Genomic DNA, 19,431 nt, shown 5'->3' with positions numbered 1-19,431 from the left:
CCCCTCTCCACTCACAGTTCTGATGCAGGGTCTTGACCCGAAACATCGACAATTCCTTTCCCCCCCACAGATGCTGCTCGACCCACTGAGTTCTTCCAGCAGATCGTTTGTTGCTCTGGATTCCAGCATCTGCAGTTTCTTGTGTCATCATTTTAGTTTTGATATTCTTTCAAGCTTCAGGAATAGTACATCATTACTAATACTTGTACAGCCAATAAACCAACCGAATGTTATCCCAAATAAGTGGCAGTAAAATCCGTCTGAGGATGTCTTGGCAGCCTGTGCAGAGCTAACATCATTCACCTGGGAAGTTCTGGTCAGCTGGGACCCAAGGTGGTGACGCAGAGAGCCACAAGGCTGATCCCCAGTCTCAGGGGCCTCAGGCTTTGTGGGGCAGTGGGAAACTCTGGGGTTTTCAACTGGACTTGCCTGTCTCCAAGGGGCTGCCTCATGATCTGTAAATAGAATGCAAAATTGCTTTAAAAGGGATTACCTGGGGAGAGCAAGGAGCTACAGATTCGTCAGTAAGTAGCCGTGTAGGGTAAAAATCAGGGTATCGCCCTCATGAAGCAGAATCCAACATTTTGAATGGATTCCCAAGCAGAGCAGCGGAAGCAAAAAGCCTAGGATTACCCACGGTCCATTTGGATGGGTCACTCTGAGTAGATGGGCTGAGTGGCCTTTGTCGTCCTGTGGAATTGGCCATGTCTGCCCTCCTGCAGTCCGTGCGGGAAGCTGGGTTTGGATGGATGAGACCTTTGCGATCTTTGCCTCTTGCTTTGCTGCTCTTGCATTTGGTTCTGATCTGAGGGATCGTACTTTTTCCGCTTGTTCACCAATTCAAAGGTTGCTCGGGTCCATTGATAGGACGGGAATTACTCTGACAATATCTTTTGCCCTCTGAAAAGCAGAGGGTGTCTGACATTCCTACAAGAGTGAGGACATCGGTAATTGGTTGATTATTGTCACATGTACCCAGACATAATGAAAAGCTTTTGTTTGCGTGCCATCCAGACAGATCATTCCATACGTAAGTACATTGGGGCTGTACGTAAGGTTAAAAAACAGAATGCAGAATATAGTGTTACAGTTACAGCGTAAGTGCAGTGCAGGTAGATGGTCCCCATCAGGGTCTGTCTGGCCTGACCTACGGTAACTCAGGTGTGAAATATAACGTGGGCACATCCAATGAATTGTAAAGTGTTTTGACATCTGGAGTAATGTGAGCAGGTTTGGTCTCCCTACCTATAGAAGGATGCGTTTGTCTTGGAGCCTCATTGTTCCTTTTTTTTGCACTATTTATTTATTTTTTGTAATTTATAGATTTTTATCTCTTTGACTGTGCTGCTGCCGCTAAGCAACAAATTTCACATCATATGTCAGTAATAATAAATCTGATTCCGATTCCAAGGCAATGCAGTGTAGATTCACCAGACCGACTCCTGGGCTGAGAAGGTTGTTCTGTGAAGAGAGATCGAGGAAATGTTTTTCTGGAGTTTGAAAGAATGGGAGGGGATGTCATTGAGATCTGCAAGCTTCAGAGAGGGGCTGATGGGGTAGACACTGTGCAGTGGGAGACACCAGAGTTGGAGGAAGGGTCTAGTCACTCAGGACAGAAGGGAGGAGAACATCCTTTGTGCAGACAGTTGTGTATCTTTTGAGTTTTCTACCTGGGGTGGCTGAGGCTGCTCAGTCACTTTGTGTGCTTACGGCTCGGAATGTTGGACATGAAGGAATCAAGGGATTAGGTGGGAATTTGGACACAGGATCACCCACAATGGCAGGGTAGGTGTGGCCATACCTGCTTCTGTTTCCGAAGTTCTTAAAGTGGTTTTCGGATTTTCTGCAGGTTGAAGGTTAAAGTCGAAGCTGTCAAGGTGAATGGGAATTTCATTACAGTGTGGAACTGCAGTTTATGTTGTCAGAGTTGGGTTGTTAATCTGCAATGCAAATTCCCATTCAGCTACCATAGTTACTGCAGTGGCACTAAAACTCAGTGTTAAAGCTGGCTGCTCTGGAATGCTGCTGAGTGCACCATGGAACACAGCCTTGTGGAGTGGGTATATCTCAGCTTTGGTCTGCTGGATGTGCTGAGTTATCTAATCACAGCCAGTGTGACGTTGGTGCCTTTGAGTTGGGTCTAGAGAACAACCCAACAGGCTCCTGCTGTGGTTCGAGTGGTTACAGCTCATTTAAACCAGTGAAGGAGAACATGACACCATCAGACTTCAGAGGCAATGCATTGGCTGAAATGTAATGTAAACATGGTTTTATGATAGTAAATGGAATGAGTCATAAAATGAGGGTTGTAAGTGACTGTTACGATATAAATCTTCTGTGGATATGAGCAAGTAATGCAGCAAACACAGCCACTGGCCAACAAATGTTATAGAACATGGAACATAGAACGTAGAACATTACAGCACAGTACAGGTCCTTCGGCCCACAATGTTGTGCCGACATCTTATCCTGCTCTGAGATCTATCTAACCCTTCCTTCCCACATAGCCCTCCATTTCTCTATCATTCATGTGGCTATCTAAGGATCTCTTAAATGTCCCTAATGTATCTGCCCCCACAACCTCTGCCAGCAGTGCGTTCCACACACCCACCACTCTCTGTGTAAAAAACTTAGGACCCTATGCCTTCCTTCAATCATCTTAAAATTATGTCCCCTCGTGTTAGCCATTTTTGCCCTGTTTAAAAATAGTTAACTGATTTTACGTGGTATGAGAAATTAGACTCTGCTAAAGTGACAGTAATTTTATTTTAGTTTGGAATGGCAAACGTTGTGATAAAATTGATTTTTTTCAGTTAACGTGTAATATTTGCTGGTTCACTTCACCGTAATACTTAATTGGAAATTTTTCTTTTGGCTGATATCTGGTTTCTGAAGGAGAAGGAAGACGAGTGATGTGTAAAGTTAACCAAGATGCTTTCAGAGTGTATAACATTACTCTCAAATTCCTTTCTTGTTCCAGGAAGAGAAAACAAACACAGGAAATAGGAAACAGCCTGGATCTCTTCATCCTGAAAGTGACAGAGGCTCAGTTCTGGTTAGTGCTGTGGTTAATGAAAGACACACAGGTCTTCCTGTTGGACGGGTGTGAGCATGCCTCCTGGTTTGCTTTGCATGTGGTGACGCATTCCTGCTCTCCCATTTCCCATCTTGTGCCTCTGATCATTAGAACGGCCTTCTTGCTATTTTCCCTAATCATCCGGCTCCCTGCAATTCCCACCCGTCAGACAGCATGGAATGACTGGTTGGAAGAACAGTGCGCCATGTATTTCAGAGTATACGTTTTTGGGAACTACTCCAGCATTTTGTGTGTTCTCATCTCCCTCCTTCACCTCAGCCCCTGTGTTGGCACCCCCATTCATGGCCTTCTCAGTGGTCAACTCACAGGCTTCAAGACTATGCCCCAGAATTCCACCATACGCTATACACCATACGCAGGCGTAGTAGTGTAGCGGTTAGCATAACACTATTACAGCACCAGCGACCCGGGTTCAATTCCAGCTGCTGTCTGTAAGGAGTTTGTACGTTCTCCCCGTGACTGCGTGGGTTTCCTCCGGGTGCTCCGGTTTCCTCCCACATTCCAAAGACACATGGGTTAGGACGTTGCTGGCATGCTATGTTGGCGCTGGATGCATGACGACACTTGCGGGCAGCCGCCAGAACATTCTAAGCAAAGGATGCATTTCACTGTGTGTTTCGCTGTGCATGTGACTAATAAAGATGTCTTATCCCATTTCAAATTGTTCTTGCTGATTATCCATGTCCCCCGGAACCTCCCAATCCATTGCTATTTCAACTTCAAAGTCATCTTAAAGTATCAACCCTTCCAACCTCTGCACCTCCTTTATCCTCAGTTCCCTGCTCACACTCTCATTTAGTGGATCATCCAACCCTCCCCTCTGCTTGGACTTCAGGAGTACGAAATTCTGCTGAAGGATGGAGCAGGTCCTCGCCTACAAACTCCATCTGTGTGTACGTGAATGCAAATGTACCATTTGAGGGGACCATGTGCATGACTTTGATATATTGCACAAACAGTACTGCTTACTTTGAAACGGCCATCTTGAATAAAGGATGCTCTGTTGTCACTTCTGTCTAGTCTGAATGATAGTACTCACAGCAGCAACCAAAGAAATCCACAGATACTACACTGGCAATGAGGATGGGCTGTTGTTGCTTGTGAGGTATCGGGAGACAGGGCTCCAGCTGGAGAGTTTAGAGCTGGGTTCCTCAAGCAGTAGCAGGTGTAACGAGGAAGCAGACATGTCGATATGTCAGGAACTCGAGGAGTTTGAGCAGGCTTGACATTCCTCTTGATTGTGAACCTGGAACAAACAAGCCCAACACGTGAGGAGAAGGTGAAGATATTGATCCTGGCAGTGGGGCTGGAGGTACATGTGATGTTGGGGAACCTGCCACCTCCAGGTACCACAGACATGCCAACTTCAAGGGCATTGCAAAAAACCTTGAAGGGTTTATTTGGATGAGGGCAGACACGGTAGTATAGTGGTTAGCGTAACGCTATTACAACACCAGCGACCTGGGTTCAATTCCGGCCACTGTCTGTAAGGAGTTTGTGTGTTCTCCCGTGTCTGCGTGGGTTTCCTCCGGGTGCTCCGGTTTCCTCCCACATTCCAAAGAAGTTGTGGACATGCTCTGATGGCACCGGAAACATGGCGATACTTGCGGGCTGCCCCCAGAACACTCTACGCAACAGATGCATTTCACTGTGTATTTCGATGTACACGTGACTAATAAAGATATCTTATCTTATCTTGATTTATGACGTTGGAATTTATTGAAAGAAATCAAGCAACATTGGTTAATGGGGTGGAACCAATGCTTGAGGAAGCAAACAACATGATCACCAGAGGGAAGATTGGATATGAGAAAGGGAGGGGGCTTCAATTGCAACATGATCCTGAGGAATGGAATGTCAGTGTGGTCATCTTCTTCATGTCCGAGTCACGTGGAAGCTGCACGTGGATAGGAAACTGAGCAATAAAGATGGAGCAGGTAAGGCAAGGCTATTGTGTCCATTGAGGGGAATTCCATGGCTAGTTGTTCTGTGGTGGACAAGGTGTGTGTTGGGACTATTACTATCACCTCCCACTGACAGAGACCAAATTGTTCATCTGCTTAGGAGAAACTCTTCCAGTCATGGCTGAGGTGCCTGCTGGGGTTGGGTCAGTTTGCTCGTTCTGGGCTGTGACTCTGCACCAGTGACCATGGGAACGGACTGGATCTAATCAGTCAGATTGAGGGAGGGGATCCCAAAGTCACACACTCTGAGGGGGACTGTCCCCCACCTGAACCAACCACAGGTCAGCTGGGCTTTGGGGATATAGAGGAGCTACAACTGACAGACACAATGGGTGGCACAGTGGTACAGCTCGTGGAGCTGCTGTTTCATGACACCAGAGACCCAGGTTCAATCCTGACCTCAGGTGTTGTCCGTGTGGCGTTTGCACGTTCTCCCTGTGACTGCATGGGTTTCCCCCGGATGCTCTGGTTTAAGATCAGATATCTTTATTAGTCACATGTACATCGAAACACAGTGAAATGCATCTTTTTGCGTAGAGTGTTCTGGGGACAGCCCGCAAGTGTCGCCACACTTCCGGCGCCAGCATAGCGTTCACACAACTTTTCTCCCACATCCCAAAGATGTGTGGGTTGGTGGGTTAATTGGCCACTGTCAATTGTCCCCAGTTTGTAGGTGAGTGGTAGAATCTGGGGGGAGTTGATGGGAATGTGGGGAAAATAAAACATAGGATAAATGTCGGATTCGTGTAAGAGGCTGGTTAAAGGTGGAGTGGACCTGGTGTCGATGGCTCTGTATCTGCGCTATATGACTCTACAGCCTTCAGACCAGGGTTGCTGGCTCCAGCTCGAGCACACTAGCTAAAGAGAACGGTGAGTCGATGACTACAAAGAAACTACCCGAGGAAGGGAAGGAGATGGAGAGTCTGAAGGTACTCGGAGTGTGGCCAGAAGCTGAAATCTCTTTACAGGAAGAAACCCCTTGACTTGGTAACGAGATTGAACAAACTGAATTGAGTCCTCTGGTGAAGCGGGACAGATGGAGTGATGCTGGAGTGGTTATCAGCTTTCTGGTTTCAGATGACAACCCCAGCAATGTGGGGGAGTACATGAGGAAGACAGTGCTGTGCTGTGCTGTGGAAAGTTACCCTGAGGTCCTTGCTGTTGGGAGAGGCAGTGGAGGAGAAGCAACTGTACAAGGAGAAGTTTCAAACTATACTAGTAACTAGAGAGAAACTGACAAAGATGTGTAACAGAGAGGGCTTCATATGGAGTGGCTGCATGATGGTCTTTAAGAACCTTCCACCCACAAAGATGCCAGCTGACCTTGAGCAGATGCGAGATGCCACAGATATTATAAGTTCTGATTCCTTTGATGGCCCAGGAATGAGGTGTTGCTTTTGTCAAGTTTGAGAATGAAGTGGTCATGGTATCAGTGTTGGAACAGAGCCAAGGGAATACGAAAGTTTGGGCCACGGGAGTCCACATTCCTCAAGCTGAATGACACACAAATGAGGGAAGATTTGAAGATGCTCATTGCAGATCAGACGACAGGTTCCCTTTACAAAGCGGAGTGTCCACAACGGAGTGTCATTGATGGCACTGGCAGATGTGAGGCTCCCACGCTCACACCGGTTTAAAAAATGAAGGAAGATCAGGATGCAGGCAGCATGAGAATCAACAGGAGTAGAGAGAGTAGAGAATGTGCTAAAGGCAACAGCATAGAGATCGTTGCTGTTGGGTTTGTGATATTTAGTCATGTACCACATTGTGTTTGTTGTAGTTATTAGCTAGTTAATAGATGTTTGTATTAAAGTTTAAGTAAACGCGTTGCATACAGTGTGTTCAAAGTTATGCAGATAATTATGTTAATACAAAAATTATAGAGAAAGACGTCAGACCAAAGGTATGTGAGACCGACGCTGAAAGTGGTTCAATGGAATCACTGGTGCTGGAAGTAGGCACAGCTTGTAATGAAGGATTTTGTAGATGAGAGGACTAAGAAAATGAGTTAATTGGTAATTAATTAAATTTATAAATATGCATATCTATAATTGATAATTGATGGTTTCCAAGAGTTGATTATTTCTTTTCAAAGGTGGAAGCAGTGCAGCATTTATCAGTGTGAGTGTATCTTTAAGAACGGAGTTTATTACGTGGTGTGACCTTGATACGTGATTGCACCAGACACTGCTGTTTGGTTTGAGAAGGACCGCCTTCAGTTCACGACGTTCTGTCATCAGCACTGCCTTGTCTCACTGGCGGTATTAGTCGCAACACCAAAGAAAGTCACTGACATTTCACTATCTTGTCAGTTGTTCCTTAAAGCTCCTTTAGTTCTCTTTCTCCAGCTGTATTCTAATCCTCAACTTCTGACATAGTTGATGGTGTGAGGACAGAGTAGTTTAAGGTGAAAGCATGTGACATGATAAATGAGGTCTTGTAGTGTTATTTTGTTGCTCCTGGAACCTTAGCAACCTCAAGTGTCCTTGCAACTATGCAGCATCAACCCCTCGCAAAACACCTCTTCAAAAGCACCTCCCAAGCCTGTGAACTCGTCTGTCCAGAGTGGTAAATCCTTCAGAGTGCCTGTCTAACTGTGCCAGGGGGCATTTCATCACACGGCTGGCAATCACTATGTTCTTGTTAAGTACAGTCTCATCCAAGTCCGAGGACTTATTAGGAATAGTCAGCATGGCTTTGTGTGCATGGACTTAGTAGGGATATCATCATGGCTTTGTGCAGGGCAGGTCCTGTCTCACAAATTTGAGTTGAGTTATTTGAGGAGGTGATGAAGATTATTGATCAGGGCTGTGGATGTTGTCTACATGGACTTTGATAAAGCACTTGAGAAGGTTTGTCATGGTAGTCTGGTCCAGAAGATTGAGTCCACAGTGAGTTGGTAAGTTGGATACAAAATTGGTTTGGTCATAGAAGGCAGAGGTTCGTGGCGGAGGGTTGTTTTTCCACCTATGACTAGTGATGTTCCACAAGGATCAGTGCTGGGACCTCTATTGTTTACAATATATAGAAATGATTTGGATGAAAATGTAAGTGGTCTGATTAGTAAGGTTGCAGATGACATGGAAATTGGTGGTGTTGTGGACAGTGAGGAAAGTTGTCAAAGGGCACAGCAGGATGTAAATCAGTTGGAGATATGGGCGGAGAAGTGGCAGATGGAGTTTAATCCAAATTAGTGTGAACTGATGCATTTTGGGAGGTCAAATGCAAGAGGAAAGTATATGCTGAATGGTAGGACCCTTAAGAGCATTGATGTACAGAGGGATCTTGGGGTGCAAGTCCATAGCTCTCTGAAAGTGGCAAAACAAATGGATAGGGTGGTAAAGAAGGCAAATGGCATGTTTGCCTTCGTCGGTCGGGAAATAGAGGATAAAAGTTGATAAGTCATGTTGTAGCTGTGTAAAATTTTGGTCAGACCACATTCGGAGTATTGTGTGCCGTTCTGGTTGCCACACTATAGGAAGGATCTGGAAGCTTTGGAGAGGGTTCAGAAGAGGTTTGCCAGGATGTTTCCTGGATTAGAGAGTATTTGTAGTAAGGGGAGGTTGAACAAACTTAGACAAAGACTATTGAACAGTTCCCTTATACAATGAGATTGACTATGACCTCACGATCTACCTTGTTGTAACCTTGAACCTTATTGCACTGCACTTTCTCTGTAGCTGTGACACTTTACTCTGTGCTGTTATTGTTTTTACCTGTACTACATCAATGCACTCTGTACTAACTTAATGTAACTGCACTGTGTAATGAATTGACCTGTACGATCGGTTTGTAAGACAAGTTTTTCCACTGTACCTCAGTACAAGTGACAATAATAAACCAATACCAATACCAATACCAACTTGGGTTGATTTCTCTGGAGCATCAGAGGCTGAAGAGAGGCCTGTTAGAGGTATATAAAATTACAAGAGGCATAGACAGGGTCTTTTCCCCAGGGTGGAAATGTCAAATACTAGAGGGCATAGGTTTAAGGGAGAGGGGGAAAGTTTAAAGGGGATTTGCCAGGCAAGTCTTTTGCACAGAGAGTGGTGGCTGCCTGGAACGGGCTGACAGGGGACGTGGTGGAAGCAGGCACGATCGGAAAATTTAGAAGGCATTTAGACGGGGACTTGAACAGGCAGCAAATAGAAGCAAATTTGCAGGCAGATGGGATTAGTTTTACTTGGCATCAAGATCCATCAGATATAGGAGCAGAATTAGGCCGTTCGGCCCATCGAGTCTGCTGCACCATTCAATCGTGGCTGATTCTTCTTTTCAACTCCATTCTCCCACCCTGTCCCCGTAACCCTTAACCCCCTTACCAATCAAGAACCTAACAATCACTGCCTTATATACACCCAATGACTTGGCCTCCACCGCCCTCTGTGGCAATGAATTCCACAGATTCACCACCCTCTGGCTGAAGAAATTCTTCCTCATCTCAGTTCTAAAGGGACGTCCCTTTATTCTGAGGCTGTGCCCTCGGATCCTAAACTCTCCTACTAATGGAAACATCCTCTCCACATCCACTCTATGCAGGCCTCAGATTCAGTAGGTTTCAATGAGATCCCCCCATCCTTCCGAACTCTATCAAGTACAGGCCCAGAGACATCAGACACTGTTCCTTGTTTCCTGTGTTCCCCATGTTCCTGTGCTGTTCTGCTCCATGTTCTATGTTTTAAAAAAATCCTCCAAATTATCAAGAAGTGTATAAGATGGTGGTGCTGCTGGGCACAGAGTGATCATCCCCCGTGTGATGATGAAGTGACTAAATGGCCCGTTATTTCTTCCAGCCTCTTCACAATGGCTTTGGATCCAACACCTCTCCCAACAGCACAGTGTACGGAGTTGTCCAGCGAGCGGATACGGATAAAGCAGAGGTGGTTGTGTACGAGTGGTCGGTTAACCAGCTTAAAGAGGAAATGAACTACATCAAGGAGGTGAGATGTTTAATGCTTCCTGATGACTCTGGGTTTGCTTGGTCGATGGGCACTGGTTGTGCAAGGGGTAAAAACCTACAACAGTTCAGGAGTGGCCAAGTGAAGCAGAGTTCACAGCCCTGGACCCAGAGGCAGCTCTCCACCAGATTCCAATGAAGAGTTGCCTGACACCAGTTAGCTTCTGCTCGGGGAAGACAGATCTCTCTGATCTTTTCCTCAGTGCAGCTCGGTCACCTGCTGTCAGACCCGACCCGTGGTCCTGAGGGATGGCTGACGGAAAAGTCTTGAGAAAGGCTGACGGAAAAGTCTTGAGAAAGGCAAGACCGTATAAAACCCGCTGCCCTGCTCCAGTCTGGCTCTTTGTCTACCGCAATGTGGCAGCTTGCTGTGCACAAATTGGCGGCCTCGTTTCCTCCGCACTAAAGTTATTCTGCTCACCTCAAGAACATGTGACTGCCTGTCCCTTCAGTGGGGCTAAAGCAGTCCCTTTAGTTTTACAGGAAATATGGATAAAAACTGGAAGCTGGCACGTTGGGAAGGAATGATCTAAATCTTGCCGTATAAGAAAGAATAAAATGGCATTTACATCTTGTTTGGCTCACAGAAATATAAGATAAGATATTCAAAAGGAATTTAACATTTAATGAATCAGTTTGAAATCCGCCGCTGTTGTGATTTTGCACACAGCGATGAGATGGCGGGGTTGCTGTTGTGAGATACCTTTCACACTGCCAGAGACTCAGTTTAACCTCCCCACTGAGTGCACTCTGGTGCAAGTACCAAACCCGTGCCCTGGGCCCAGCGTGGGTGCAAATCAGGTTTGTAAAGGCTGTAAGATGGGGAGTTGGTGTGGGTGTATCAACGTACCAGCTCACTCTGACCTTCTAGGGGTGATCCTGAGGTCAAATGCAGCAGGATTAGGCATGCAGATAGAACATTGTAATTCTGATCCTCTGATCCACACGTCCCTGGCTGTAGAATTATAGCTTAGATTTATCCATAAGTTCGTTTCTAGAAAAGGGTGAGGGAACTTCTCTGATATAAAACTGGTTATTGAAGAGAATGGGGAATGGGTGTGGAGAGTGGCCCTTGGGTTGATGTGTCATCCCTTTATCAGGTGCGGCAGTCATTGGAGCAGGTCAGACAGCAAATGTTCGGTGAGTTCAACGGAGTGAAGGAGAGAATGCAGCAGCTGACCAATGAAATGAGGGTGAGTCCGTACAACTGCATGGCTACTGTCTACAGTTATTTCATCCACTAGGTACCATATACCGGCCATCTCCCCTCTATCTTTCAGTCCAGATGAAGGGTCTCAACCTGAAACGTCAGCTGTCCACTTCCCTCCACAGATGCCGCCTGACCCGCTGAGTCCCTCCAGCTGTTTGTTCTTTTATTCCAGATTTCAAACACCTGCAGTCTCTTGTGTCTCCACAACCAATGGTACAGCTGTTCCTGATGTGCAGTTGTAAATGGGGGTTTACTCCCTGAGGAAAGACGTCGAGGCAGACCTTTGTCTTTGAGAGTGAATCGGCCGTTTAAATGATCTCACCATAAATTAAGTCAGGTAGAATATTAAACAGGCAAACATTCCACTCCATTACTCCGTGTCAATGTTTAATCCTTTGATTCAGTTCCCAATCTGAGGAAAATCCATGTTGGGTTCTACACCATGAGCTTTTTTCTACACTGACACAGGGGTGTACACAAGGAGGGAGTGTCTGCAGGCAGGTCCCCCTGAAAGCGTAGAGTTATGGATGTACACACATGGGTTCACCTTCCATTGCCATATAGTTAAGGATGTCCCTCAATGTACACTCCTGCCTGCACTAATGTACAATGTACTCATGTACAATGCACATTGGGGGCGGCACGGTAGTGTAACGGTTAGCGTAACACTATTACAGTGCCAGCTACCCGGGTTCAATTCCCGCCACTGTCTGTAAGGAGTTTGTGTGTTCTTTCCGTGTCTGCGTGGGTTTCCTCCGGGTGCTCCGGTTTCCTCCCACATTCCAAGGACGTACGGGTTAGGAATTGCGGGCATGCTATGTTGGCGCCCGAAGGGCGGAGACGCGGGCTGCCCCCGGCGCGTTCTCAGTAACGCAAAAAGACGCATTTCACTGTGTGTTTTGATGTACATGTGGCTAATAAATATCTTATCTTTTAATGTACACTCCTGCCTGCACTTATGCACAATGTGCTTATGTACAATGCACGATGTACACCCCTGCCTGCACTTATCTTCAGATATTTGCACCAATTCTGCTACAAGCTGAATCACAACTTCAATAAAACAGCCAGATGATTTCACATCAAAAGTTCTCAGCAGTAATAAAGTGAGTCTGAATTTACCTCCTCCTGATTTTGTTGCGGTTCTAGCGGCTGCTACTGCGATGTGAAAACAAAACACTAGTCGATGGGTTTCAGAACAAGAACTGGTTTATTTTCCCTCCTTGCGTGGGCCTTTTAACGGATACTGTTCCCGCCCACCGAAAACGGAATGATGTATACGCTACATCATCAAACTTTTCCCGCGCGCTGGTTCTCCCTGTCGCTCGGGGAAGACGAAGGCCCAACGCCATCTTGGGCCTCGCTGCTCCGACGACACGCGACCCAACCGCCGAGCCGGTTCGCTTGCTCGGACAGTGAGTTGCTACACAACCTCCCCCCCCCCCAGAACCGGAGATACGGTTCCCAAGGTCCACGGGCTGTGTTAGCCGTTGCTTAGGAGGTCGGCCTCTGCGTCACAGTGCTGGAAGCTCGACCGGTTGTTGTAGGTCTAAATGGGCCGGTTTGAGGTGGTCCATTGTGAAGACCTCTTCCTTGCCCCCAATGTCCAAAATAAAGGTGGACCCATTGTTCCTGATGACGCGGAACGGCCCCTCGTATGGTCGTTGCAACAGTGTCTGAGGTGTGCCCCTGCGAACAAAAACGAACTTACAGTCTCGTAGTTCCTTGGGCTCACAGGATGGGGCTTGACCATGCCGCGAAGTGGGAATTGGTGCCAAGTTGCCGAGCCTCTCGTGCAGTCTTTCCAGGACTGCCGTGGGTTGTTCCTCCTGGCCCCGAAGGGCGGGTATGAAATCCCCTGGGATGACCAGGGGCACCCCATACACAAGTTCAGCTGACGAAGTGTGGAGATCTTCCTTGGGGGCAGTGCGTATGCTGAGCAGGACCTAAGGCAGTTTGTCGACCCAGTTAGGACCCTTCAGGCGGGCCATCAAGGCTGATTTTAGATGGCGGTGGAAATGTTCCACTAACCTGTTTGATTGAGGGTGGTAGGCCGTGGTGGTGTGCAGCTGCATCCCCGGCATGTTCATCAATGCAGACCAGAGGCTGGAGGTAAACTGGGTGCCCCTGTCCAAAGTGATGTGGGCCAGAACACCAAAATGTGAGATCCAAGTTGTGAGCAGCGCCCGGGCACAGGAATCAGTCATGATGTCAGGTAGGGGGGTTGCCTCTGGCCACCTCATGATCTGGTCCACGATGGTAAGGAGGTACCGGGCTACTCTTGAAACTGGCAGGGGACCAACGAGGTTGATGTGGATGTGGTCGAACCTTCTACGGGTAGGCTCGAACTGCTGTGGCGGGACCTTGGTGTGTCATTGGATTTTTGATGTCCGGCAGTGCGGACAAGTCCTGGCCCACTCACTGACCTGTTTGCGCAGGCCATGCCAGAGGAACTTGCTGGTGACCAGTCGGACAGTTGATCTGATGGATGGGTGCGTCAACCCAGTATTGAGTCGAAAACACGTTTCCGCCAGGCTGCAGGAACTACAGAGCGGGGTTGAGGTGTTGTGATGTCGCAAAGGAGGGTCTGCTGACCTGGACCGACTAAGAAATCTTGGAGCTGCAGGCCCGAGACTGTGGTTCTGTAGCTGGGCAGCTCGTCGTCGGTTTGCTGTGTGTCAGCCAGGGCTGGGTAGTCAACACCCAGGGACAGGCTGTGGGCAGTCAGTCTGGAAAGTGCGTCAGCAACGACATTGTCCTTTCCGGAGACATGTTGGATATCCGTTGTGAATTCGGAAATGTAGGACAAATGTCGCTGCTGACGAGCTGACCAGGGATCGGAGACTTTGGAGAAGGTGAAGGACAAAGGCTTATGGTCAGTGAAAGCGTTGAAAGGCCTGCTTTCTAAAAAGTACTGGAAATGCCGGACCGCCAGGTACAGCGCTAGAAGTTCCCGATCAAAAACGCTGTATTTCAGTTCGGGTGGTCTAAGGTGCCTGCTGAAAAATGCCAAGGGTTGCCAACGGCCTTCGATTAGTTGTTCCAGTACTCCACCAACCGCAGTGCTGGATGCGTCCACCGTGAGGGCGGTTGGGACGTCTGTCCTAGGGTGTACCAGCATCGTGGCGTCTGCCAGGGCATTCTTGGCCTTAACGAAGGCAGCCGCAGCCTCATCGTTCCAGCGATGTCCTTGCCCTTACCAGCCGTCAGCGAGAACAAAGGGTGCAGGATACGGGCTGCTGCAGGGATGAACCGATGGTAAAAATTGACCATCCCCAGGAATTCCTGCAGGCCTTTGACTGTGCTGGGGCGGGCAAAATGGCGGATAGTGTCTACCTTGGCGGGTAGGGGTGTTGCCCCGTCGCTGGTGATTTTGTGGCCGAGGAAATCGATAGAGTCAAGTCCGAATTGGCACTTGGCCGGGTTGATCGTGAGGCCGAAATCACGGAGATGGGAATACAGTTGGCGGAGGTGGGAAAGGTGTTCTTGACGGTCACGGCTGGCGATATCTAAGTAAATGAACACCAAGTCCAGGTTGTGGTCTACTGTGTCCATCAGCCGCTGGAAAGTCTGCGTGGCGTTCTTAAGGCCAAAAGGCATTTGAAGGAACTCGAAGAGGCCGAATGGGGTGATAATCGCAGTTTTGGGGACGTCATCTGGGTGGACCGGGACTTGGTGGTATCCCCGAATGAGGTCCACCTTGGAGAAGATACGGGCCCCATGTAGGTTCGCTGTGAAGTCCTGGATGTGAGGGATGGGGTAGCGGTCTGGCGTGGTGGCATCATTCAGCCTGCTGTAGTCGCCGCAGGGCCTCCACCCGCCGGTGGCTTTGGGGACCATGTGCAGGGGGGAGGCCCAGGGGCTGTCCGACCTGCGAACGATCCCCAGCTCCTCCATGCGACGGAACTCTTCCTTTGCCAGTCGGAGCTTGTCTGGAGGTAGTCGTCGTGCTCGGGCATGAAGGGGTGGCCCTGTGGTAATGATGTGATGCCGCACCCCATATTTGGGCATCGAATTTGTAAACTGAGGTGCCAAAACCGATGGGAACTCGGCTAGGAGCTTGGTGAACCCGTTGCCAGACAGGGAAATGGAGTCCAGGCGCGGGGCTGGTAGGCTGGCTTCTCCCGGGGGTAGGTTTGGAAAGTTCTGGAGTGCACTAGCCACTTCCCTCGCAGGTCGACTAACAGGTTGTGGGCACAAAGGAAATCGGCTCCTAGGAGTGGTCAGGCGACGGTGGCAAGGGTAAAGGTCCAGGTAAAACAGCTGCCACCGAATTGTAATTGAAGTGTACGAGTACCAAAAGTCCGTATCGTTGTGCAGTTTGCGGCATTGAGTACAGGACTTTGTTGCCTGTTACGAGTGTTGCGGTCGGTCGGGGGCAAAATACTGACCTCTGCTCCAGTATCGACGAGGAAACGCCGCCCGGACTGCTTGTCCCAAACGAATAGGAGGCTGTGTTGGCGGCCAGCCGTCGTAGCCATCAGCGGCGGCTGGCCCTGGCGTTTCCCTGAAACTTGCAGGGTGGGCGGCATCAACGGGCCTCTGCACCCCACCTCTGCTGGTAGAAACACAGCTGGTCGCCAGTGTCATCACCTGTGTTTCTGGGGTGTGGTCGCTCGGTTGCTGGGACTGGTTTAGGCAGGCGTTGGGCTCGCGGCCTGGCAATTTGGCCAACGGACAAACCGTTCTCGCGTTTGGCCTTCCACAGGACATCTGCCCTGGCAACTACCTCACGTGGGTTGCTGAAATCGGCATTGGCCAACAGCAGGTGAATGTCATCGGGTAGTTGTTCGAGGAAGGCCTGTTCGAACATTAGGCAGGGCTTGTGTCCCTCAGCCAATGCCAGCATCTCATTCATTAGGGCAGATGGGGATCTGTCTCCCAGGCCGTCAAGATGAAGCAGGCTGGTGGCACGCTCGCAACGGGAGAGGCCGAAGGTCTGAATCAGAAGGTACTTGCCTTCCTCCAGAGGAGACTGGATGAGGTCTCCGACCTGGGCGGCTGTCTCCTGGTCCAGAGAGCTGACCACATGGTAGTACTTTGTGGAGTCGGAGGTGATCTGCTGAAGGTGGAATTGTGCTTTGGCCTGGTTGAACCAGACGCTGGGACGAAGCGTCCAGAAGGTGGGCAGCTTGAGTGCCACTGCTTTGGCTGCTGCGTTGTCGTTCATTGTGCGGGTCCAAAATCCGCTTGGACCGTCGGGGTCACCAATGTAGCGGCTGCTACTGCGATGTGAAAGCAAGACACTAGTCAATGGGTTTCAGAACAAGAACTGGTTTATTTTCCCACCTTGCGTGGGCCTTTTAAGAGAGACCATTCCCGCCCACCGAAAACGGAATGACGTATACACTACGTCATCAAACCTTTCCCGCGTGTGGGTTCTCCCTGTCGCTCGGGGAAGACGAAGGCCCAACGCAATCTTGGGCCTCGCCGCTCCGACGACGTGCGACCCGACTGCCGAGCCGGTTCGCTTACTTGGACAGTGAGACGCTACAAGTTGCATTTAACAACATGCTGTAAATGTTTGAATAAGATGCACCTCCCATTCTACAAATATTGTGGAGAAGAGAATGTGTAATTATTTCACAAAGGCTAGAAGAAATGATGACACATGTTTGTTAAATTGTTGTGAGAGTGAAATGTTTGTCATTCAGCTTCCTTCGGTCAGAATTTGCAGTCTGTGACCATACGCCTCAGGGTATGTCAACAGAACACAATGTACTGTAGTAAACACGTGAGGTATAATAGTTGAAGGTTTATGGTAAATACCTTTTAAAAGTTGATCTTAAAGATGATTCCTTTTAGATCAGCTTCCACACCCAGTCACCATTAAAGTACAAACAATAGCAAATTGCACAATATTTTATTCATTCTTTGAGAATTGCCCATCGCTGACAAGGCCAGCATTTCTTGGCCATCCGTAACTGCCCTTGGGGAAATGGTGCTGAGCCACCATCTTGAAGATCTGCAGTCCTTCTGGGTGAGGGTGCTGTTGGGGAGGGAGTGCCAGGGTTTAGATCCAGTGAACATGAAGAGTGGTGAACGATGTGTACCTTGAAGGGGAACATGCAGGTGGTGGTGTTCCCATGTGGCTGAAGCTCTTATTCTTTTTGATGGTGGAGGTTGTAAGTTTAGGAGGTGCTGTCAGAGTAGCCTCGGTGAGTAACTGCAGTGTATTTTGTGGATGGTACACACGGGGGGGAATGAATATTTTGGGTGGTGGATGGGTGTTTGTTCTGGATTATGTTGAGCTTCTTGAGTTTATTGGTGCTGCACTCATCCAGGCAAGTGGAGAGACGTCCACCATACCCCTGTCCTGTGTCTTGTCAATGCTGGAAAGACTTTGAGGTGTCAGGATACCCAGCCTCTGACCTTCTCACAGCAACAGTCTTTGTGGCTTTTCCCTTGAATCTGTGATCCCAGGGGATGGCTGGTGGAAGACTTGGAGATGGCAAAGCCTTTGAATGTCAAGGGCAGGTGGTTAGACTCTCCCCCATTGGAGATAGTCACTGCCTGGCATTTCTGTAGCACAGAAGTTACTTGCCACTGAGCAGCCCATGCCTGATGATGTCTCACTGCATGCAGACATCGATGGCTTCACCTACCGAGGAGCTGTAAATGGAAGTAGCACTGTGCAATCTTCAGCAAACATCCCCACTTCTGACCTGAAGATGGAAGGAAGGCCATTGAGTAGTGACAATGGCGAGCGAGGTCTGAGCTAGGAACTAAATCTACCCTTGGTGCAGGCTGCATGATCCGATTGGTGCATTGGCAGTCTGGCGCATTGGCAGTCTTGGGAGTTGGAAATTCTCTTGGCAAAAATGTCCTGCAACATACGTGCCTAAAGATTACGGAGACAAATGGGCTGATCAGTAGGCCAAAAAAAGAAATGGGAGAAGTGATATCCACTTCAGCACTGAAATATTTCACTAAATTCGGTTGCCAAATGACATTGACTGAAAGTTTGCAACAGTCCTCAGCTAAATGGGTACCAAGTGCCACCTGCTGGATATGATGGGTATTTCTGTACCTGAACTCTGGCACAACCGGTACTACGTTAAGTGGAGGCAAAAAAGAAATGCGTGCAAGTATCTGGAATCCTGGAGACATGAAATCAAATTTCACGACGCATGTGAGGAATTTAAATCCAGTTATTGGGAATTTAAATTCCAATTAAATAAATTCTGATTTTAAATATGTTGGCATCAGTAGTGTTGACCACAAAACTACCAGTATGTTATAAACACCCAGCAACAAACAACCTGCTGGAGGAACTCAGTGGGTCAAACAGCATCTGTGGGGGGGAAGGAATTAACATCGCCAACTCCTTCCCCCCCACAGATGCTGCCTGACCCATTGAGATCCTCCAACAGGTTGCTTGTTGCTCCAGATTCCAGCCTCTGTAGTCTCTTGTGTCTCCTGGTTACAAATACCTATCCGGTCTGTTGTTTTTATTGAAATAAATCTGGTCTTTACCTGGTCTATCTCCATGGGACTCTAACCCTCTGACATTCCCCAGAGAGACATTCAGGCAGTTTCCATCTCCTGGTCAAGGGAGGGCTTACCCGTAACACCCAAATCATGCAAATTAACAAAAACAATACGGCTGATGACTTTCTTCTGCCGTTTTAGTGCAGGATTGTACATAAGAGAAGGCTGGAAGAAATAGTACCAGGACTGGGCTACCCAGTCCCTTGTGCCTGCCCCGCCATTCAGTAAGATCATGGATAATGTTTTACCTCAGCACCACTTCCCTGCACTAACCCCACGTCGCTTGATTGCCTCAATATCCAAACATATTTGTCAAACCCTCAATGTCTGCCTTGAATATATTCCATGACTCCACAGACCCCTTGGGTGAAGAATTCTAAAATGACAATGCACTTGGGTGAAGACATTTCTTCACATTTCCCTCTGATTAGCCGACCTCTTATTCTGAGACTCTTACACTTGGTCCAAGGTGACCCAGGCAGGACAACCATCTACCCTGTTGAGCCCTGTCACATGGCACAGAAACAGCCCCCTTGGCTCAGTGAGTCCCGGCTGACCCGTTCTATTAGTTGCACACAGCGCAGTCCTTAAATCGTTTGTTTCAACCTTTGTGTGTCGTAGATTTACTTTTTTTTGTAATATAAACGTTTATTAACTAAAAGCACTACAAAAAGACAACCAATGACAAAACACTACAACTAACACAGAAAGA

The 19,431-nt window shown here is 48.2% G+C and overlaps 1 protein-coding gene across 3 annotated transcripts in view; it reads left to right on the top strand.

Moving 5' to 3' along the window:
• Nucleotides 1-19,431, top strand: part of LOC127583957 (myocardial zonula adherens protein-like) — a 93,977-nt gene that overhangs the window by 38,572 nt on the left and 35,974 nt on the right. For 2 of the 3 annotated variants that reach the window (XM_052040416.1, XM_052040418.1), the window contains exons 3-5: nt 2,981-3,055; nt 9,855-10,001; nt 11,119-11,211. In XM_052040416.1, the coding sequence (XP_051896376.1) occupies nt 2,981-3,055; nt 9,855-10,001; nt 11,119-11,211 (315 nt within the window). Of the gene's footprint in view, nt 1-2,980; nt 3,056-4,961; nt 5,035-9,854; nt 10,002-11,118; nt 11,212-19,431 lie in introns of those variants that run through there. The other variant, XM_052040417.1, reaches the window with a different exon arrangement.

The sequence above is a fragment of the Pristis pectinata genome, chromosome 28 (assembly GCF_009764475.1).
Source record: "Pristis pectinata isolate sPriPec2 chromosome 28, sPriPec2.1.pri, whole genome shotgun sequence".
Taxonomy (NCBI): Eukaryota; Metazoa; Chordata; class Chondrichthyes; order Rhinopristiformes; family Pristidae; genus Pristis; species Pristis pectinata.
Note: the sequence above shows the minus strand (reverse complement) of the source record. Positions and strands in the feature narration are given on the sequence as shown.